At 33.9% G+C, this 24058-nt stretch overlaps 1 protein-coding gene across 1 annotated transcript; it reads right to left on the bottom strand.

The window, feature by feature from the left end:
• Positions 1-5707: 5707 nt before the first annotated feature.
• LOC131998162 (uncharacterized) lies at positions 5708-7728 on the bottom strand. The gene is made up of 2 exons (XM_059370498.1): positions 6099-7728; positions 5708-6014 (listed from the first exon to the last, which is right to left on the bottom strand). Exons 1-2 carry the CDS (start codon positions 7185-7187, stop codon positions 5862-5864), a joined length of 1242 nt encoding a protein of 413 aa, XP_059226481.1. The 5' UTR covers positions 7188-7728; the 3' UTR covers positions 5708-5861.
• Between the last annotated feature and the right edge of the window lie 16330 nt (positions 7729-24058).

Raw genomic sequence — 24058 nt, 5'->3', positions numbered from 1 at the left:
GGATCCGAGCTGAACCATTCAGAGCAAATCCGAGACACAACGAGACAGGAGACAAGAAATAGCATCTTCCTCAATGGGAGCAAAATATGGAGTCAGACACTGCCTACAGTACACTGATCGAAATCGCAGCTTTTTGAGTCATATCACCCAACCGAACAGTGCCGGAGCCCACAGCCTTTGCAATAGCAGAAATGGTTCCGATAGATCTACAATCAATGGATTAGGCCAGGCTATAAACCGCGACATGCAACACCCATACAGGAGAGAGTAAGAATCAAACGGATCATAAACGAGCAATACGAGAGTAGTGCATAAATGAGATTCGGGGAAGGTGCACGCGATGAACCGATATGGAGAGATAAGAAGCAAGATGAGGTCAACAGTCAAAAGACGCAGGGAACTGAAAACACTGACAGCCGATGTTTCACTTGAGATAATAGTTAAGAGGATATTGAAGAACAAGAGAAAATGACCGGCGTTAATGCAGCGGCGTAAGGCTCAAAGAAACCATGTATCGCGAAGCAACACCTGAAATTCTCGAACTTGATATACAAAAGTACAGTTTGCGTTCTGATAAATGTACTAGAGAAGTAGAAGGCTGATGTTTCTGCCTTACAATAACCGTGATGGAATGGAAAGAAATCCCTATAACAATAAAAGGCAATGGATTTGAGATTTTAACTTTGATACCAGGTTTCTTTCGATGAGATGATACGATACACTTGCCGGCTAAATTTGAACATCACCTATATTTCTGCCAAATACTGTCAAACCAAAGGTATATTCCACTAATTCTTGGCGAGAACATTGGATCTTCATCTCCATTATGATATTAAAACTGTGTTAGAAGATTTTCATAGGAATTAGGGAAGAAGAGCATCTTTGGTTTGAATTTAGGAAAGAAAGATTCCATAACGGAATTAAGGCTCATGGGCTTTAAGTACAAACTGGTGTACGTACATCCCGTTGAGTAACACAAGATAGTCTTCTCTGAGGGATGTCCGAGATCAAATAAAGAAAACAACTGCGAATTTGGTGTTTAATGATATACGAAGTAGCCTATGATATAGAAGCAGGAATTGACTTCTTTCGACCATAGATTTATTGCATATCTAAATGTGAAGAAGAGTAGAACATTTCTTGTAGCTTAGACGGCAGAAATTTTAAATATAATGGATATATTTGAATTTAAAGTTAATTGCGATCGCCAAAACAAACTGAACATATTTGCATTTAAAGTTGTTCGGGATCACCAAACCTAAAAACAGAAGAAGAAGACCTCAACTTTGATTTGGTGTTCAAGTAAATAAGGATTCCTCCCAAGTAGTCACTCCTAATGTGTATTCCTAAGGATTAATTCTTATCTTATTTGATCAAGGTCTGGCAACCTATCATCAGAACTAGAGTGTTCTCCGGCCATAATAGGCAAACATCAAAGTAAATCGAAATAGATTTCAAAGAGCCTTGAAATGTTGCTCTTAATTTCTAGTTTTCTGATACCTGAACTTGGGTTGAGACGAAAAATCAGTTTTCATATGGCCAATAATATACACCTGGATATATTTGCATTTAAAGTTGTTCGGGATCACCAAAACTAAAAACAGAAGACCTCAACTTTGATTTGGTGTTCAAGTAAAATAAGGATTACTCCCAAGTAGTCACTCCTAATGTGTATTCCTAAGGAGTAATCCTTATCTTATTTGATCAAGGTCTGGCAACCTATCATCAGTTCTAGAGTGTTCTCCGGCCATAATAGGCAAACGTAAAAGTAAATCAGAATAGATTTTAAAGAGCCTTGAAATGTTGCTCTTCATTTCTAGTTTTCTGATAACAATTTTCTAAGTATGGATATATTTGCATTTAAAGTTGTTCGTGCTCACCAAAACTACCAACGAGGTGAAGGAAAGCTGAAGCAGAAGGGTTTTTTCCTTATTTTATCACTCAATCAAAGTTGAGGTTTTCTTCTTCAGTTTTTGCTTACTTTGTTGATAGGGTCTCGCCAGCCCTCGAAATATTTGCCAATCGCTTGTTGACTATAATGGTTAAGTTAGATTTCTCCTTATGCTTAAATTATCATTCATTTTCTTGATATCTAATTTTCAATTTCGATCTTATTCAGTTTTTCCTCAGTGTAAACTATTTTTTACACTTTTATATTGTTGAACAATGCTGGTGGTCATGGCATACCGTCCAGTCAGTCAGTCAGCCAGGTGAGGTATTCAATTCAAACATCATGTTATTGACCGACGACACATCATCAGCCATCGATAGTGTCTTTGGACAATCACCATCAGGCAATGTCAAAGATTCACACAGCCATCTGCACGCACACGTTCTCTTGGAAAAAAAATTTTTTGAAATCCAATGAAACACAAAAAAATTGCATTTAATTATTTCGATAATTTATGAGTGGGGAAAATGTCTGATATAAAAGTGCAATTTGCGATAAATGCAACCATGATGAAAGGAACAAATCATTTGCGCTGCAATTGCTTTTTTTTAATCATGAAAGCGGTCACTTTTCTTGGTAAAATGGCAATTATTCAAAGCATACACCCACCCAAAGTCTGGAGCCTGGAAGCTATTGCAGCATTCCCTGCTTTGGGGAAACCAGGCTTTTGTTTTTTTTCCACCATCAGTTGCACATTAAAACTCGAGCATAGCTAAACTTAAGGCATAATTAAGTTTTGGTTTACATACCAACTGAGGTGCCTTAGTTGGTATGTCTGGGGGGTGAATGGAAAAATGCCTGGGTGTAAGTTTACCATCATCATCATCACTGAGCTTGCGATTGCAAAAAACTAACAAAAAACGTAATGCAATTGTTGGCCAAGACTACGGGAGACGTTTGCAAACTTCAAACAAAAGTGAGAAAATTTCACAGCCAAGTTAACTGTTTTACCATGGAGATATGCCATGTTGTGTGTCTTCTTGACGTTCCTCATGCATTGTTATCTGAGTTTTTCCCTATTGTCCCTAATTTTTATTTCTTTGTTTTAACTATTCATCATTTTTTTTTGTTTGACGTTGTTTTTTTTTTTTTCTTTCCAGAGCGAGAGATTAATATGACAACGGAGATAGAAGGGAAAATGCCTGGATAGCCCCTCCCCCCATTTACCGAAACAATGCATTAATGGAGGCATACATTAGCAGAATGGATATGGGTTTAACATCAACCAGTCATCTGAAGGTGTATGTTTGCACCTGGTACATAAGACACAGTGGTGGTCAAAACTATTGCACTTCAAACTGTTGTAGGTCGTTGAAGCATTTAAAATGGAGTAAGAAGAAGACGTTTGCGCTCTGCACCGTGCGTGCCTCTTGCCGTTATGACAGCAAACAATGTCGACAGCATATTCCACTAGAAAGGTTCAATCTGGCAGTTCTGTTCTCAGTATACTAACCTAACTAACATTCCAAAGATGCGATTCAAATGTGGTGTTCCGTATAGACCCAAATATGGATGAACGAGTTTTTTTTTTTTGAAATGCTGTAGAATGGTTTGGTGGATTGGCGAAGGATAGGCGAACCCTCCCTTTTACCCTCGTTTTCAAAAACGTCAAATCTCGAAGATGTGTAGGGCGACTTCATCGAAATTATTGTTTCACAACTTAGAGTGAACTAAAAACAAAAATTTGGTATCCAAATTTTGGGTAGGGTACCTGGATGGCCGCTTCACCCACAAAATCGGCCTAAAGGATACATGAATCAATGATAATATTGGACTTAAATTAAAGGTATTTGAGAGTAGAAAATTAATCTGATATCGAATTTAGTGGCCAAAACAACCCTCAAATAGGAAATGTTTATCGACCATAGGAATATGCGGCTTAAATTAAAGATATTTGGAAGTATAAAAAAATCCGAAATCCACTTTCGGCACCATATGCATGGTGGGCCGCCCCATACCTATAGCACCACCCAGACTGTACTGTTATTTAACGACCTTGGTAATATGGGGCTCAGATAAAAGGATTTTGTTAGTGGAACCAAAACTCGATATCGTATATATTATAAGGGCCAAGTTGTGAGTGCCCATCCCACCTTCAAAATACCACCAAACCGAACAGATTTACCGACCATGGCAACATGGGACTCAAACGAAAAGTTTTTGAAAGTAGAGCACGAACTAGATATCCACACTGGGGGGAGAGAAATGTCTGGGGGCCTGTGCCAACCCCAAAAGGTTCACAAACAGGACATATTTTCCGACCATGGGAATATGAGGTTTAAATTAAATATATAAGTGAAAGAGACTGCAGCGAAGCGGGCCCGGTCTAGCTGGTTTTGCATAAAAAAATTTTATTAAAATTTTCCATAGAAATAACAATTTCGCCATATTTTCTATGAAAATAAAACCTTGACAAAATTTTCTATTAACATAAACAAAAATTTTTATAAAAATAAAATTTTAAAAAATTTTTTTATAATAATTAAATTTTGACAAAATTTTCTTTAAAAATAAAGTTTTGACAAAATTTTCTATTAAAGTAAAGTTTTAACAAAATTGTTTATATAAAACATAATTTTGACAAAATTTTCTTTAAAAATAAAATTTTGGTAACATTTTCTTTAAAAATTAAATTTTTGTAAAATTTCCTTTAAAACTAAAATTTTGACAAAATTTTATATAAAAATAAAATGTTGACAAAATTTTCTTTAAAAATAAAATTTTGACAAAATTTTCTTTAAAAAATAAAATGTTTACAAAATTTTCTGTAAATTTAAAATTTTGGCAAAAATTTCTATATAAATGATAATTTGACAAGATTTTCTATAAAAAACAATTTTTGACAAAATTTTCTATAGAAATGAAATTTTGACAAAGTTTTCTTAAAAATTACAGTTTTTTTCAAAAATTTATTTTTGTCAACATTTTCCACAAAAATCAAAGTTTTACAAAAGTTTTTTAAAAATTACAGTTGCAAATATTAATTTTGTCAAAATTTTCTATAAAAATCAAATTTTGACAAAATTTTCTATAAAATTTAATTTTTTTTAGAATTCAAGTTCTGGGCAAAATTTTACCTAGGAATGAAATGTTGAAAAAAGTTTCTATTTAAATAAATTGTTTACAAAATTATCACAATAAATAATATATGATAAAATTTTTATGAAAATACCATTTAAAAAATTTTGAACAAGAAAAAAATCTTTAAAATTTGACCAAAAATCATTTCATAAAGGAACAGGCGCAAACTTTTCACATATCAATGTGTGCTGTCCGATTCAAGTTTAAGCCCAATGATAAGAGGCCTCCCTTTTTATAGCCGAGTCCGAACGGCGAGCCCCAGTGCAACACCTCTTTCGGGAGAAGTTTTAACATGGCTGCCAAACCCTTTTTCAAATGGCATAGTTCCTCAGAAATGTTGCCAGGAGGAGGTGATAATCACCGCTGACATTTTAATACCCACCACCATAGGATGTGGCTAGCTATTGCAAATTGCAAATTTTGCCCATTAACATTCCACTAAGGAACTGGGGCAAACTTCTCCCATATCAATGAGTGCAGTCCGATTCAAGTTTAAGCTCAATAATAAGGGGCCTCCCTTTTACAGCCGAGTCCGAACCGCGTGAGATAAGGATGGTGGAACCTCCGTGGTTAAAAAAAAAAAATATAACTCTTTGCAATTTGAAGTCTGAACAAAGAATAATTTTTATTTTCATTTTAAATCTTAAAGAAAACTAAGTTACAATATAATAAATGATGATTAAAGTAAAAGCTAGATTTCTTGGAATTATACAATAAAAGTTACAAAACAATTTCTTATTAATTAGTTGGTGTTCTTATTGCTAACAATGATATTGGTTATATGAGACAAATATATTTATTGGTTATTCAGCGTTAATTATGACCTAAATCAATAGGTTAACGTTCTCGGTGGTTTTGGTGGAGATAATAAGGTGGGTGTCGTAACTGGTTTTGGTGGAGACAATAAGGTGGGTGTCGTAACTCCTCCCCCCTTAAGATAGAGCGACGGCCACAATGAAGATGTTGTGGTCGGAGTGATAGGCTGTGGAGGTGGAAAGTGGTGTTTGTACGTATTTTTTCGTTTAATGACAATGATGAGTATGGTAATGACTATTATTGTGCATACTAATGTTGTTGTTGTTGTGACTGAGTGAACTGTTGTAGTGGTTATTTCCAGGTTGCTAATTCTGTTGTTGGTTAGAAAGTTGAAATCCTCGAGTTTTTGAAGACTAAGTATTTCGATTGTGGAGTTTACGGAAATGTTGCTGTTTGGTAACGGGGGTATGTGGAGTTGATCCCAATATGCATCGGTATCATCGTGGTATGTTATACCATTTATTGAGACGTCACAGTTCTGGAAACGCACAAGGGCTGTGTCTTTTACTGTGAGAGTTTTGATACTGCAAGTAGAATTTATTAGTGTCTCTGGTGAGTGTATAAAAAGTATTAGGTTTTGTTCCACTTGTGTGATCGATTCCCTTTTTCCAACGTCACTAATTGGGCAATTTGCTTCTTTATTGTTTATTAAGTTTCCAATACATAACGAGTATTTGGTTTCTTCCTGTCGGATCGGTATACCGCAATAATATGTTCCTTCGATCGATGGGCAAAGTGTTTTGTGATGGTGTGTGGAATTTTCATTAAACAATATATATGGTTCTGTTATTATTAACTTAGTTATGTTTATTGGTAAAGGAATTATGTGGTATAGAAAATAGTCTTCTTCAGAGACATTCGGTACAAGAATATTAAAAATGATATTTGTTTCATTGTAGTAGGCTTGCATGCCTAGCATTTCATAAATATTTTCGATAGATCTGACTTCAATATTTTTTTGTTTTAATTTGACTTCTATGTTTTCGAGTTCTTCCGGGCTGAGGAGGAATCTTGAAATTATATTTAGTTTTGACAGAACTACTGCCTCAGCTATGTTTGTTAAGTGGTGTGTTAGAAGGTCGATGTTGTAGTTTATCTGGTTGAGGTATTGTGTTTGTAATAGTATGTCCTCTTCCTGTTTTATTTTATTAGTTGTGCTCAACATGTATCTTTCTATTGTGTGCTGTTCGTTATTTATGTGGGATGTTATGTTATTGAATCTTTCAATCATTTTAAAGTTGATTGAATGTTCGTGTGAAAGTGTATATGTAACGTTGTTTAGGTTTGAGTAAATGTTTTCTATCTGTTGATTTATTGTTCTAGCGTCTTGGTCATCCATGTTACCCGTTATGAATTTAATCACGGAACCTAGTCCATTTATTAGCCCTCTTCTCTGTCTTTTAATTGGGTATAATGCTAAAAACTTGGTCTTTAATTCTGCAAGTTTTAGCTTAGTTATTCTTACGATGTTAGGTTCAAATATATGTTTCTCGAAAAGGTCAAGATTGTATTCTATAACGTCAATGTTTGTTTTGTAGTTTTCAAGATTAATGATGTGAATAAAGCTGTTGAGATTTGTGACGAATCTTGCGGGGCCTAAACGCAGTGGTAAAATGCTTTGGTGTGTTGGCAAGTTGTGTACCTCGATTATTTGTGCCTGAATTGAAGGAATTCTAAAAGTGAAAGATTAGTGTTAGTTTGTGTGAGAAGAGCGTGAGGGTAGTTCTGGTCAATGTTCTATCCCTAGTATATATTCATATTAATTTACTGAATTATTGTTTATTTGTTTATTTATGTACTAAACATGTAGTAATAGTATAGGACATTTCTTTTTCTTTTTGCAAAGGCTATAATAATTCTTGATACAATTAAAATTTTAGTTTTTATTTATTTATTTATTTATTTATTTATTTTTTTTGTTTTTTTTTTTTTTTTTATTTTTTATGTTGTTTCCTTAATCTACATTTATGTAATTTCTTTTGCCCTTTAGTAAGAATGGTAAATTTGCCATCTTTTTCAACTGTTTGCTTTGAATATCTAGGCGTCAATTTGTTTCTTCTTGATTCTTTCCTGAAAACGATTTGGCCATCAGTGACGTCTTCAGGATCCTCTCTAGAATCATTCAGGTTTTCGATTCTTGTCTTTGTTGTGTCTCGGACATGTTTTTGAATTTCGGGGTATAGTTCGTCAAGGAAAGTATTTAGTTTCGTTAAATAGTCATGTTCGTTTGAAAAATTTAATGTCTTCATGAATTTGTATGGTCGTCCAAAAAATAACTCGTAGGGTGTGTGTTTGGTCGTGGAATGAATAGCGTTATTGTACGTTATCAATGTTTCAGACAGTATTTCCTCGTGTTCTGTTGAGAATCCCTTTTCCTTTCTCTTAGATAGTATTAGTCTGTATATTTCAGTAAGTGTGGAGTGTAACCTTTCTACAGGTGAATTACTGCTAGTCTGTTGGAAAGATGTAAAGTGTAATTCTATTTGGAATTGTCTGCAGAAATCTTTGAAGATGTTTGCAACGAATTCGGAGCCTTGGTCACAGACAACCATTTTGGGTATACCAAAGGAACTAATAAAATTCTTGAATGCTTTAAGAACCGTAATACTATTCCTGCAACTAAGTGCGTATCCGCAAGCAAATTTGGAACATTTGTCTATGACAGTCAGTATTTGATTATTGTTAATACTGTAGAGATCGATATGAAGTATTTCCAGGGGTTTTAATGGTGTTTCTGGAACTAAAAATTTCAGTTTTGGGGGATTCCTATCATATTTAAAGGTCTTACACTTCTCGCAATGGTTCAGTGTTTTGGTGATCTTATCTTTCATATTTAAGAAATAATATTTCCTCTTAAGGTGAGACAATGTCTCATTTATGCCTCTATGATTCGATCGTTCGTGGTAGTCGCGAATTATTTCCTCTTGTTTCTCCTCAGTCATTATGTCCTCAAGAATTTCGGTACACCTAATGAGACGGAATGTCTTAGCTTGTGAAAAATATTTGGAATAAGTCAACTGTACTATTGCAAAGATTTCATCATTCGTGTAAATAGCCGTCTCACAGTGGGCCAAATGGCAAAAAAATTGGAAATAAGTCTACAACTTTTTATCTGTTGATTTTAGCCATACAAAATGTTCTAGACATTTGTAGAGGAGGACATAGGCTTTCAGAAAAGTGCTGTTGTTGGTCCATATCTTTAATACAGGGTGAGCTACAGGGTGTCAAAGTTGACCACTTTTGACTTCTCCAAGCTTCTGGGGGCCATAACTTTTGATCTACTCAACCGATTTACATGATTTAGGACTCTAGAGAAAGAGCTTGACAAGATCTAAAAAACTTATGCATAAAGTACCATGCCATCGTGTACTGTTAAGGAGTTATGAATTGTTTAATTTTAAAATATGAAAATTTGGCCTTGGTTTTTTTCAGTGTTTTTTTAATAACTCCGTCAATTTTAAAGCTATAAACTTCATACTTCACACAAATTATGCCAGCATATGTGTGCATAAAATACAAAAGGAATCACGTGAATATCTTTAGCGGTTTAAAAATGGCATCGTTTTCAATATGAAAAATATTTTTTTTGTCAAAAAATTGCAAAATTTTTCAAAAAAGATACTCCCATTTCCTTTAAGTTTTCGCAAACTTTGGCCATCAAAGCATTATCATTTCTTTCCATTTTCACAAAGTCGAGGTATTAAGAAAAGTTTTAAGTGCTAATTTGGCTAATTTCGATATCAAACAACACCGTTATCTTAAGACCAAAATGGCCAATTTTTTTACTAAACTTCAAAAGTTTCTCACTGGAAAAAAAGTTCCACGGGGATTTTTTCGCTTTTTTTGAACTTAAATGAAAGCTTAAAATGTTCCCAACATTTTAAGGTATGTCTCGCCATATCCTAGCCATAAATGAGATCGTAGCGATCAAAATACTGAAAAAAGTCAATTTTCAAGTAGTGCTATATTCATTGCTAAAAAACAAGTATTACGTCACATTTTATTGCAAAGATGTTAAATAAACTTTTATTTGGTAACACTTCTTCTACAAAACACAAAAAGAATCATGGAAATATCTCTATTCTATTCCATTTTATGGAACCGGCAATAAAAAAGTCAATTTTTCAAAAAAGTCGAATTTCCCAAATTTTGTTTTTGTTGTCCTAATTGCACATGACACACTATAGCCATATTTACGCAACATACCTTATCGTAAAGGAAATTTTCATACCTTTCCAACGATGTATAAAACATTTCTCAACTCGGATTCTATCTACTCTAAAATTCATTTACACTTCATTAAACTCTATATAAAAATGTCTATTTGTGAAATGGAACCTTATATGGGGCCTACACTAAAACATTGATAGATTTGCCCAGGGTTTACAATACAAATGTGTTAGAATAAAAAAAGGTCTCCTGCCAAAGTTTAAAAAAATTGGAATAAAAATATGTGTTTTAGAGCGAAAACACTTCGCATCGGCGTGCGTTTATATGTATATTAGCTACTCCCAAAATAAAAAAGCATTTTAGTTTTGTATTATTTGATTTTATTCTCTACCAAATAATCTAAGGTATCAAAATTTAAAAGCTCTTTAATTTGAATGGCATCGGGATCGTCCTTATCTATATCGTCACATATTTTTGGTAGCCATTTAGTTCTGATGCTGTATAGTACCGGATCAGACGATAACAATAAATATTGAAGTAAATCATAATTTTGGTTAAATTTGGTGCTCTTTCGGGTATTGAAAAGCCGGAACTGTTTAACATCTCTATTACGGGATTCCTGAGCTTCTTCTGTAAGTTCTCCTAACGGAAGTATGTTGTATTCCACAATTTCCTTGCCATGATGTAAGACTTTATGTACTGTCGGTGTTAAAGCTTTCCACGAATATAAATCAGATAAAATGTTTTTTGTGTCATTACTATAAGCTTCAAATTTGGTTGAATTTATCATCTTTTTGCTATTGATTACAGCCAAAATCACTTTGAATCGTCTTAGCAAGTGTTCATCAAGACCGGTTATTTTAGATGTCGATACGGGGTCCTCAAAAAACCGCCTTGCCGAGTTGCCATCATTTGTGCTTCCGTATCCGTAAAGAGGTTTATCTATTATAAGTCCCTTTTGTTTAAACTCCAACTGGATTCGATTCTTCTCTTCCTGCCTCATTTTGTGAAGATCTTGGTTGTTTCTAGCAGAGACATCGCGGTTTCCAGGGCTAGTCCGATATTTAAGGTCATACGATAAATGCAAACAATACTCCATGAATCGAATTCTACAGTGCAGGGGCGAAATACCGAAATTGAGCGCATTTTCGTTTACTAAATTTTCATCAGACTTGTCCTCGAATTGCCCATTCTTCTTGCCACAAATATTGCATCTCCAATTGGACATAACGCCAGTTAATGCGTTTGCCACCTTTCCATCGATCATAGTGAGTTGTAGTTGAAACGAAACTTTTATATTTCTTCCCAATTGGTTTATAACAATCATGGGTAATGCAGCAATTTCTTCCTTTATTTCGTTCACCAAAGATCGTGTTGTGTTCCGGTCTTCCTTTGTATACTCAAACCGAATTGGGCGACATAAATATTTTGACCCAGGTGTTCTATTTATCCATATATCTTGAAATGCATTTTCTTTCGATGATGAAGATTGGTCCTTGTACAATCTCATTCTCAATGGTACTAATGATGCCATGAAAATTGATGCGAAGTTGGTATCTATTTCTGTTTGTTGCTTATATTCGGAAAATCCAGATGATCCATCACAACCCCATTTGCTGATCAAAACCACTTCGGAATTATTACATGTGTTCAACTGTTCTTCAGTAAAATTAGAAATAATTCTAACAGCTGTATTTTCAACAAGATCAGCAAGTTTCACTCTTGCTTTTAATTCGTCCACGTATATATTTGATGGCACCATTTTCGTCCTGGTGTTGTACAATTTATGTTTTGAGGGTAAACAACCCCATCCTTTTTCACGAAGAGCCTTCCTCATTGTTGAGTATTTGTTTCTTGAGAGGCCTAGGTTCAAAATCAGGGCCAGTGCATCTTCCTCCGTGAATTCTGTAGTCGATTTTGGAGTTGGAATACTTTCTACCATTCTCTTTACCCTTTTCGGAGATGCTAATGGTAAAACATCGACAATTCGTCCAACATTTTTTGGTTGTGTTTTTAACAATGCTGTTTTGAACGTATCTTTTATTAAATTTGGCGGATGTGCCGCCAATAGTTCCTCTTGTTTTTTCTTTTTGGTTTTCTCCGTAACTTCGTCGTATGCTTTGCTAGGCCGGCCGGGAATCAGCGGTTTAATTTCAATAAGTAGATCCGATTTCAGCCACTTCTCATACATTTTGAAAAACTTGATTTTTGCGAATGAACATTCTGGCAACCTTCTCTCAAATGATTTGTAGAATTTTTCAAGTTTGTCTAAAGCGTCTTTATTTAGCCTTATTCCATATATGTGGTCCAAAGTGTAAACAAGTTCCTTAAATGACTCCGTGTATGATTTGGAATCATTTTTGATGTCCCATACAATTTTCGAAAGAGTGGAATACTTCAGTATGACTTCCATAACTTATAAATGTCCTTTACGCCTCTACAAAATATAATGAAGAAAATTTGGATTTTGTTCAAATATTTATGCAATATATTCACAATTAATGACCCATTTCAGGTATCAGACGCAATCGTAAAAAGGGGTCCAAAGTGCCTCTTTTTACTTACTCTTCTATAATTATTTACCTGGACTCGAATTTGGTTAAAAAAAATGACAATGAATTTTTTATGGGTAGGTTTTTTCACATTCATTGATACGGTGGATTTCCTGGGAATTCGACATAGCGAAACAGGTAACATTTGTCTGCATCAAATCTTAACACAAATATATATATATATGCAGGTATATTTCTAGGTTACTTTTTATTCAAAAATCATCAGCTTACATTAAAAATAGATGTAGGTACTATACAAACGCACGCCGATGCGAAGTGTTTTCGCTCTAAAACACATATTTTTATTCCAATTTTTTTAAACTTTGGCAGGAGACCTTTTTTTATTCTAACACATTTGTATTGTAAACCCTGGGCAAATCTATCAATGTTTTAGTGTAGGCCCCATATAAGGTTCCATTTCACAAATAGACATTTTTATATAGAGTTTAATGAAGTGTAAATGAATTTTAGAGTAGATAGAATCCGAGTTGAGAAATGTTTTATACATCGTTGGAAAGGTATGAAAATTTCCTTTACGATAAGGTATGTTGCGTAAATATGGCTATAGTGTGTCATGTGCAATTAGGACAACAAAAACAAAATTTGGGAAATTCGACTTTTTTGAAAAATTGACTTTTTTATTGCCGGTTCCATAAAATGGAATAGAATAGAGATATTTCCATGATTCTTTTTGTGTTTTGTAGAAGAAGTGTTACCAAATAAAAGTTTATTTAACATCTTTGCAATAAAATGTGACGTAATACTTGTTTTTTAGCAATGAATATAGCACTACTTGAAAATTGACTTTTTTCAGTATTTTGATCGCTACGATCTCATTTATGGCTAGGATATGGCGAGACATACCTTAAAATGTTGGGAACATTTTAAGCTTTCATTTAAGTTCAAAAAAAGCGAAAAAATCCCCGTGGAACTTTTTTTCCAGTGAGAAACTTTTGAAGTTTAGTAAAAAAATTGGCCATTTTGGTCTTAAGATAACGGTGTTGTTTGATATCGAAATTAGCCAAATTAGCACTTAAAACTTTTCTTAATACCTCGACTTTGTGAAAATGGAAAGAAATGATAATGCTTTGATGGCCAAAGTTTGCGAAAACTTAAAGGAAATGGGAGTATCTTTTTTGAAAAATTTTGCAATTTTTTGACAAAAAAAATATTTTTCATATTGAAAACGATGCCATTTTTAAACCGCTAAAGATATTCACGTGATTCCTTTTGTATTTTATGCACACATATGCTGGCATAATTTGTGTGAAGTATGAAGTTTATAGCTTTAAAATTGACGGAGTTATTAAAAAAACACTGAAAAAAACCAAGGCCAAATTTTCATATTTTAAAATTAAACAATTCATAACTCCTTAACAGTACACGATGGCATGGTACTTTATGCATAAGTTTTTTAGATCTTGTCAAGCTCTTTCTCTAGAGTCCTAAATCATGTAAATCGGTTGAGTAGATCAAAAGTTATGGCCCCCAGAAGCTTGGAGAAGTCAAAAGTGGTCAACTTTGACACCCTGTAGCTCACCCTGTATTAAAGATATGGACCAACAACAGCACTTTTCTGAAAGCCTATGTCCTCCTCTACAAATGTCTAGAACATTTTGTATGGCTAAAATCAACAGATAAAAAGTTGTAGACTTATTTCCAATTTTTTTGCCATTTGGCCCACTGTGCGTCTGCTTATTGGGGGGAAAGTATTCCTTAAATATGTCTAGCATGATTCCTTCGTTGAACTGCTCTCTACGCAAAATTCTCCTCTGTCTATTCCTAAAAATGTTCTCTATGGTCATGGGTGACCCTGTGCGATCCCTTTCGAAAATCACCTGTAGGTTGAATTCATTTAAAGGTCTCTCTGAAATGGGAATACCGTCATTCAAATTTTCGTCCGCGCTATGAATTGTGTTTGTGTTGTTGAAAAGTTCTTGTCTATTTTCTTCCAATGGTTCATTTATCTTTACTCGACTAAGAGCATCAGCGTTCGTGTTAAGCTTCCCTTTTTTATAGACAATCTCATAGTCGTATTCCTCCAATTTTAGTCGCCATCTAATCAATTTGGAGTTTGGTTCTTTCAGGTTCATTACCCAGGTGAGGGGTTTGTGATCTGTAAAAATTTTGAACTTTCTTCCAAAAAGGTACGGGCGGAAATACTTCACTGCCCAAACTATTGCCAGTAATTCCCTTTCTATTGTCGAATAATTGCATTCGCTCTGTGAGAGGGTGCGGCTCGCGAAACAAATTGGCTTGTCTCTACCTATATTACCCTGTGACAAAACAGCTCCCAATGCAATATTGCTAGCGTCTGTTGTGAGAATGAAGGGTTTAGTAAAGTCGGGATGCTGAAGGATGGGATCGTTCATCAGTAAATTTTTACATGTCTCAAATGCCTCGCTATACTTCTGGTCTATGTGGATGGTTGCTCCCTTTTTCAGGCATTGGGTGAGTGGTTTAGTGAGTTTGGCCAAATCTTTAATAAATTTGCGATAGTAACCCACGAGTCCAAGGAATGCCTTAATTTCCGTACGTGTCTTAGGTAATGGAAAATTTTTTATGGCATCGATCTTCGCCGGATTGGGTTTTATACCTTCAGAATTTATAATGTGCCCCAGGAAGGAGATCTCCTTTCTAAGAAACTCACATTTATCCATTTGGATCTTAAAATTGGCTTCCCTAAGTCTTCTGAATACCTGCGTTATACCCTCCAGGTGTTCTTGTAGTGAAGTGGAATATATGATTATATCATCTAGGTATACAAGGCATACCTTCCCTATGAGATCTTTTAGGATATTGTCCATTACCCGTTGGAAAGTGCTTGGGGCATTTTTTAGCCCGAAAGGCATTCTAGTAAACTCATAGTGCCCATTTTCCACGGTAAATGCCGTTTTCTGAATATGTCTAGGGTCCATCTCAATCTGGTGGAAACCGCTAGCTAGATCAAGGGTGGTGAAGTACATGCATCTGCCCAGTTTATCCAATATCTCATTTATATTTGGTATTGGATATCTGTCAGATATAGTCTTGTCGTTGACTTTTCTATAGTCTATCACCAATCTCCATTTCCTATTACCATGGATGTCTATCTTCTTAGGGACTATCCAGATTGGAGAGCTCCAGGGTGAGTAGCTATGTTGAATAATCCCTTGTTCTAACATCTTATTTATCTGAGTCTGAATCTCCTGCTTGTGCACGTATGGGTATCTGTACGACTTCGTGTATATGGGGATATCATCACTAGTGACTATCTTGTGTCTTATTTTACTTGTAAACGAAAGTGGCTCCCCTTCCCTATAAATAAGGTCACTGTATTCTGTACATACTTTTAAGAGTTTCTTTCGTTCTTCGCTATTAAGGTGACTTGTTCTCAATAAGTCGTTCAGGTGAGGTCCGGAAGGATGATCGAGTTCGTCCTCGCCATCATTACTAATTGCCAAGTTGAAATTATTCAGTTCTATAAAGTCGGTCTCGTCATACCGTCTCGCCACCAATGGGGCGTCTAACATAAATATCTGGTCTCCGTCAGATAAGTTTGTTATTTCGATAGAGCTGTACCCGTTCTCGACATTGTACAGACCAGAGCTAACGAAAAGCTTTGGTGCTAATTCAATGGGATTAATGTAGACAGTGCCATTCTGCTCATTGATAGGCAATTTTATCAGGGTTTTAGATTTAGCTTGAATTCCTTTAATTTCGGTAGATTGATTTGTCTTGAAACTGATATTGTTGACAGCGTTTCCGGTAATTAAGGTTCTATTCGCAAGGTCAATTTTGGCTTTGAGTAAAAGAAGTGCATCCATGCCCAAAAGTCCGTCGAAGAAATTATGAAATCTAAAAATGAGGAATTTAAGGGATCCTGTTTGGTTGAACTCTGGAAATATTGGCAGGTCTACCTGTTTATCTATTTGGTAACTTTTAAAGACAGTAGTAATAGTTACGGGGTCGCACTGAATTTGTTCCTTTGGCGAGACATATTCGGGGTTTATAAAAGAAGAGGATGCTCCCGTGTCTAGGAGAAATTTCAAAGGTTTGCCGCAAGGTAGAAGGATGGAAACGTATGGTAAGGTCGACGGGTGTTTAGTTGGATTTATGTAACCAATTGGCTGTTGGAGGCTGATCTGAAAAAATTTCCAGCGTCCTCAATATTGGTTGGCTCGTTATTATTGTGCCCGTTGTTGATAAATTCCTGCCGTCGGTGTAAGTTTTGATTTTCTACGAAATTGTTTGGGTCGTTGTCTAGGTACTTATCTAGCTGCCGATAATTGTTGGATGTGGTTGTCTCATGGAAATTCAGATTTGGATTAAATCTAGTCTGTTGGCTAGGACTCGCTTTTATTCTTGGTATGTCGTGGTTCAAATGCCTGGGCTCATAAGGTTGGTATCTCGAGCTGTTTGGAAGATACTGATTCCTGTTTCTATTAAAATGGACCTGAGGGGTGAAATTTCGGTCGAACTGGTTTGATTGGGGTCGCTTGTCCACTGGAGGCAAGTGTCTAGTATTCCCGTAATCCTGATTTCGTTGCCAATTCTGATTGCGATTCCTGTTCTGTTGAAAACGGTTCTCATACGGTCTGTACTGTGTATGGTATCCGACCCTATTTGTCTGTGGTGCCCTCTGGTATGATATATTCTGCTCCTTGACACAACAAGATAATGCCTCAGCCAGTGAACGCGGTTGCATCGCTCTTACCCTAGATCCAAGTGGTTCATTTAGGCCACTAAGGAAAGAGTTTAAACACATCTCGGAATAGAGGGATTTCTTTGCGTTTATTACTCCAGGGTCTTTTTCATGAATAAGTATGTTATTACAAAGAGAAGATTGAATTTCTATAATCTCTCCGTAGAATGGCTCGATAGCCTTATTATACTGCCTGACATTGTGTAAGTCTCTTATTAGGGATGTCTCAGTCCGTTTGTCTGAGTAGTGAAGTATGAGGTTATTCTTTATGTCATCCCAAATGAGTGGAGTTCCGTACATATTGAGGACCTCATTGGCCTGTCCCTCAATTTTGTTTCGTATGGCCCTTAGTAAAATCTGGCCATACGGAGTGTTGTCCGTGCCACGTATATATAATAGGATCTCCTCAACGTTATTGAGGAATTCGTACAGGAGTTTTTGGTTTCCGTCGAATTTAGGCAAATCCTTAATCGCGTCGGGGATTCTCAGTGAGTTGAAAATCTCGACCTGATTGGTTGCCGGGCCTTGAGTTGGTTGCGTCGATTGATTCATTTGATCTAAAATGGAACACGAGCTACCTTCAAAAGTGGTCAAATCACCTCCGTCAATAGTACTGTTAGAATTTGTGAGGGTCTGGTTACTTTTGTCAATACCTTCGTCCGGATCCTCTGCGAGGGATTCACTGTCTCTTCCGGCGATGGAGGTTAGGCTAGTAAATTTTCTCAATTTATAAGGGATAAATCGAAGTTTCTGTTTCTGATTCTTTTTGTCGGGCATAAGTACCGATATTTCTTGATTTCACAATTTGTTCGCTTATATATATTCGAGAGAGAGGGGAAAAAAAACTTATATTTTGTCTATCTCTTCTTCTATCTAATAGAAGAAATTTGTGGACTATTGAGTAGTGGGTGCCACTATACAGATATTCCTTCTGTACTCCTGTCGAATAAGCCAATGATGATCATTCAAGGTCTATGACAAGGATCGACTTTCACTTCTCGGTCTGACCACACAAATTCTTCTTTTTCTTTTTTTTTTGTTTTGTCGATATACCTTCGACACTGTTCTAAAGGTTGGTACAGAAAAAAAAATTAACCTTCAAATTGCGTTTAAAAGGTAAAGATGTTTCTTTAGAGTTTTTCACAACTATTCCGATTTTTTTTTTTTTTTTTTTTTTTTTTTTTTTTTTTTTTTTGATATTATATTTTTCTTAATTTACTTAAAATAATCTTAGTTCCATTTTTATTTATTTTTTTTTTTTTTTTTTTTTTTTTTTTTTTTTTTTTTTATTATTATTTTCTTTTCCACACACACACAAACACTTACATAAGCCCGATCAGGAAGTTAGTGATGCTCGTTCTCCTTGTTGATTTCGTCATGTTGTGATTTGTTGTGTCCTCCTAGGTTCCAGTGGATAAAGGGTTGATACCCACTATCTCGTTGTTGGCTTGATGTGTGTTTTCGTGTTTCCTCCAAGGGACAACGAGATTGTCCACTGAACTGCCGACTGCGCCAGATAAGGATGGTGGAACCTCCGTGGTTAAAAAAAAAAAATATAACTCTTTGCAATTTGAAGTCTGAACAAAGAATAATTTTTATTTTCATTTTAAATCTTAAAGAAAACTAAGTTACAATATAATAAATGATGATTAAAGTAAAAGCTAGATTTCTTGGAATTATACAATAAAAGTTACAAAACAATTTCTTATTAATTAGTTGGTGTTCTTATTGCTAACAATGATATTGGTTATATGAGACAAATATATTTATTGGTTATTCAGCGTTAATTATGACCTAAATCAATAGGTTAACGTTCTCGGTGGTTTTGGTGGAGATAATAAGGTGGGTGTCGTAACTGGTTTTGGTGGAGACAATAAGGTGGGTGTCGTAACTCGTGCCGCAGTGCGACACCTCTTTGGAGAGAAGTTTTACATGGCAAAGTATCTCACAAATGTTGCCAGCATTAGGAGGGGAAAACCACCACTGAAAATTTTTCTGATGGTCTCGCCAGGATTCGAACCCAGGCGTTCAGGGTCATAGGCGGACATGCTAACCTCATGTGGCTAGCTAGCTGTACTAAGTACCGTTCAAATCGGTCAAGAACCTGATATTGCCCCCATATAAGCCGATCTCCCGATTAGATTTCTTTTGCCCCTGGGAGCCTAAATTTTCATCCGATTTGGCTGTTCTGTTATGACTTCCAGCAAATATGCCAAAATAGCTCCCATATAAATCGATCACCCGATTTCACTTCTTAAGCCCCTGGAAGCCACAATTTTTATCCGATTTGGCTGATATTTCGCACATAGTGTTCTGTTATGTCTTCCAACAACTGTGTTTACTACCATCCAAATCGGCCAAGAACCTGATACAGCTTCAATATAAACTGATCTCCCGATTTGACTTCTTTGGCCCCTGGAAGCCACAATTTTCATCCGATTTGGCTGTTCTGTTATGACTTCCAATAACTGTGCCAAGTACCGTCCAAATCGGTCTATAATCTGATATTGCTTCCATATAAACAGATTTCCCGATTTGATTGTTATGATTTAACAAATTCAATTTAAAATTATCTACCTTAAATCACTGTTTAACGGTAAATGCATTCTTTAACAAATAACAAATAATTCATATTTGCCCACATGATCCCCTTGATGAGTTTGATAAAAAGCACTTTCTGCACCATCTAAACTATCTGGCTCCAACTATCTGCATACTCTCATGCATCCCCAGCGTGCTATTGTCGCTATCTAAACAACGTTCACTCAACGAATTAAAGCTACTTAAACATCACCCAAACCCCCATCACCCCCCCACCCACTTGCAAATGCGGCAGCAGCATAAAAATGGAAATTAGTAAACACAAATACAGCATAACTCTGTGGCGTTCAATTAAGTCAACGCATAAACAAATATTGCTCCACTCCACCACTCTCACACCCACTCACACACACACACTGAACATACATACACACCCCAGCAATAATACAAAAGGTGTTCATCGAGCATCCATCAAGCGACAAAGCGATAAAACCTAAAAGTCTCACGGACTCCTTCATGTACTCCTAAATTCATCCATCTAACTGTCTATCCCATAGGCACAGTTATACATATGGCCCCCTTGCCTACATTTCACTTCAACAACTGTTAACAGCCCCCGACCCCATTCACTTACTCCCATGCATACCTATGTCTAAAACCTATTGCCTTCTGCAACTTCAGAGTTATGTTTTGCAAGCGTTAACAAAATGTAAACAAATATGTAATTGTTGTTATAACAAATACTACACGGAATGTGTGTCTGAGAGCATGTGTATGGGCTGTGGGTGGGGGGAGGGGGGAGACTACATTCTGTATACAGCACCACACAAATGTACTCATTAAGTAGGTAACAATATTACAAACTATTCCAACAACTAAGCGAGTGAGAGTACCTAGTCCCAATATTGTTTTAAGTACACACATGTGTTGAGGTGTTTAGATGCCTATCGTTATTTATGAAGAGTGTTGCCAATTTTGTCTGTAATAAAATGAAATACAAAATAAAATAAAATAAAATAAAATAAAATAAAATAGAATAAAAGAAAATAAAATAAAATAAAATAAAATAAAATAAAATAAAATAAAATAAAATAAAATAAAATAAAATAAAATAAAATAAAATAAAATAAAATAAAATAAAATAAAATAAAATAAAATAAAATAAAATAAAATAAAATAAAATAAAATAAAATAAAATAAAATAAAATAAAATAAAATAAAATAAAATAAAATAAAATAAAATAAAATAAAATAAAATAAAATAAAATAAAATAAAATAAAATAAAATAAAATAAAATAAAATAAAATAAAATAAAATAAAATAAAATAAAATGAAATGAAATAAAATAAAATAAAATAAAATAAAAATAAAATAAATTAAATGAAATACAAAATAAAATAAAATAAAATAAATTAAAATAAAATAAAATAAAATAAAATAAAATAAAATAAAATAAAATAAAATAAAATAAAATAAAATAAAATAAAATAAAATAAAATAAAATAAAATAAAATAAAATAAAATAAAATAAAATAAAATAAAATAAAATAAAATAAAATAAAATGAAATAAAATAAAATAAAATAAAATAAAATAAAATAAAATAAAATAAAATAAAATAAAATAAAATAAAATAAAATAAAATAAAATAAAATAAAATAAAATAAAATAAAATAAAATAAAATAAAATAAAATAAAATAAAATAAAATAAAATAAAATAAAATAAAATAAAATAAAATAAAATAAAATAAAATAAAATAAAATAAAATAAAATAAAATAAAATAAAATAAAATAAAATAAAATAAAATAAAATAAAATAAAATAAAATAAAATAAAATAAAATAAAGTAAAATAAAATAAAATAAAATAAAATAAAATAAAATAAAATAAAATAAAATAAAATAAAATAAAATAAAATAAAATAAAATAAAATAAAATAAAATAAAATAAAATAAAATAAAATAAAATAAAATAAAATAAAATAAAATAAAATAAAATAAAATTAAATTAAATTAAATAAAGCAAAATAAAATAAGATAAAATAAAATAAAAAAATTAAATTAAATAAAAAAATTAAATTAAACGATGTAAAATAAAATAAAAAAAATAAAATAAAACAATAAAAATAAAATACCGTAAAATAATGTGAAATATTTCTTATAAAAAATATTTAAAAAACTATCAAATTTAAAAAATGATTCTGTTAAAAAAATTCTTTGATTAAACATGTTTGGTAATGGTTTTGTCTGGTGGCAACACTAAACAAGAGTTACGACTCTCTTATATGTTAAGTCTATGGTCTACAGTTATTGCTATTTTTGCCCAGATTGTTACACATAAGTCGGAGTACGTGTTCGAATGTTTATCGCGTTATAGGTCGTTTGTGCCTCTGCCTTTGTGGGCCCACAGGCTGTCAGAGGTGTACGCAACATTAGCCAACAACAGCTTCTAAAGGTGGTCAACAGCAAAAGCGTTAAGCTTTTTGTTTTGAAAACATTTTTGTGTTTGTGTTTTTGTTTTGTTTTTCGGTTAATAATGTTGTTGGTATTGCATTACCTGTGTGACAATGCTCATAAACGGTTTAAGTTTTGTTTTCTTTGAGTCTATGATTGTAGTGCATGTAGGGTGAGAGAGTAAGGGAGAGGGTAGAAGGGAGAGGGAGGTAGGAAATAATAGAAGTTTCTTTCGTATACTGCGACATTCCAGCGAGAGGCATAACGTTAAAAAAAGATGTTCTCCATGAAATTCTTGGTAGTAATATAAAAAGTTCAAATTCCTATGTACAGAAAGTTTACTTTTAAAAATAGCATCTCAACAGATGGGAAGCAAATGACTATGGGAGGAAAACAACCTTAGCTATGAAATGCTTGCTTTTTTATAATATGTACGTTAAATGGCAAAGTTGGACCTTATCAGATTTTTTAGGAAATTAAGTTAGGTATGGTTTTGACTCAACTTAACACCAAGATAAGATAAATAGGCAATAAATTATTCTTCATATGTTATACCCAATAAATTATTTCCCACAAATTGGGCTTGGAATTGCTCTTGCGTTTAGCGGTGGGCTCAAGTGTGGTATGGTTAAGGTCTTTCTTGTCTTTAGATTAAAGACATGGACTTTAAGATTTTGGGTTTAAGAGAAATGTAATTTTTATCCGTTGTGTAAAGAATAATATGGGAGTATTTGAGGAATTTTTTTTTTTCAAATTTTTTCAAAATTTTGTTGTTATTGCACATCTTAAAAAGCTTATTTTAAATGCGATTTTTTTTTATATAAATTGTTTATTTGCAAATATGCCCACGAACATTCCTTTACGGAACAGAGACGAACTTTTCACATATCATTGTGTGCTGTCCATTCAAGTTTTGAGCTCAATGATAACAGACTCCTCGCCGAGTCCGAATGGCGTGCTGCAATCCATGGCATTGTACCTCAAAAATGTCACTCAATGATAACAGACTCCTAGCCGAGTCCGAATGGCGTGCTGCAATCCATGGCATTGTACCTCAAAAATGTCACTAGGATTTTCTCGTCAGGATTTGATCACAAGCGTTCAAAGTCATAGGCGGACATGGTAACCTCTGCGCTAGGGTGGCCTCCAATAATTTTTGATTTACAGACTTTCAGTTAATAAAACTATTATTTAACTTTTAAAAATTTTATTTAAAAAAAAAAAAGTTCAATATTTTATTTTTATAAAAAAAAAATTGCCAAACATTTTTTTTTGAATTTTTATTTTCTAAATATCTAAGTTTTGTTTTCAGACATTTGCAAAATGCGTGTTGATTTTTTGATTACGGAATTTGTGAAAATCATTTTATGAAAAATTTTAATTTTCATAAAAAAAATTGTAAAAATTAAATTTTTACAAAATTTTAATTAAATTTCACTCTACACCATAGGATTAATTTCGTCATTCCGTTTGTCACACTTCGAAAAATGCGTCTAAGACCCCATAAAGTATATCTATTCGCCATGACATTTTAAGTCGATCGAGAAATGTCCGTCCGTCTGTCTGTCTGCGAAACAACGCGAACTTTCGAAGGATAAAAGGAGTTTGCACAAATACTTCTTATAAGTGTAGGTCGGTTGGGATTGTAAATGGGCTAAATCGGTCCATGTCGTAGGCCTGTCGCAGTGCCACACCTCTCTGGAGAGAAGTTTTACATGACATAATACCTCAAAAATGTTGTCAGCATTAGGAGGGTAAAACCACCGCTGAAAAAATTTTTTTTATGGTCTCGCCAGGATTCAAACCCA

This window comes from Stomoxys calcitrans, chromosome 5 (assembly GCF_963082655.1).
Source record: "Stomoxys calcitrans chromosome 5, idStoCalc2.1, whole genome shotgun sequence".
Taxonomy (NCBI): domain Eukaryota; kingdom Metazoa; phylum Arthropoda; class Insecta; order Diptera; family Muscidae; genus Stomoxys; species Stomoxys calcitrans.
Note: the sequence above shows the minus strand (reverse complement) of the source record. Positions and strands in the feature narration are given on the sequence as shown.

Excerpts from the sequence above, each read along its gene's own strand:
- LOC131998162 (XM_059370498.1), bottom strand. The coding sequence starts at position 7,187 with ATGGATGACCAAGACGCTAGAACAATAAATCAACAGATAGAAAACATT. Across the intron at positions 6,015-6,098 it reads TCACAACAACAACAACATTA|CCTATCACTCCGACCACAAC; the intron begins GTATGCACAATA and ends CCACCTCCACAG.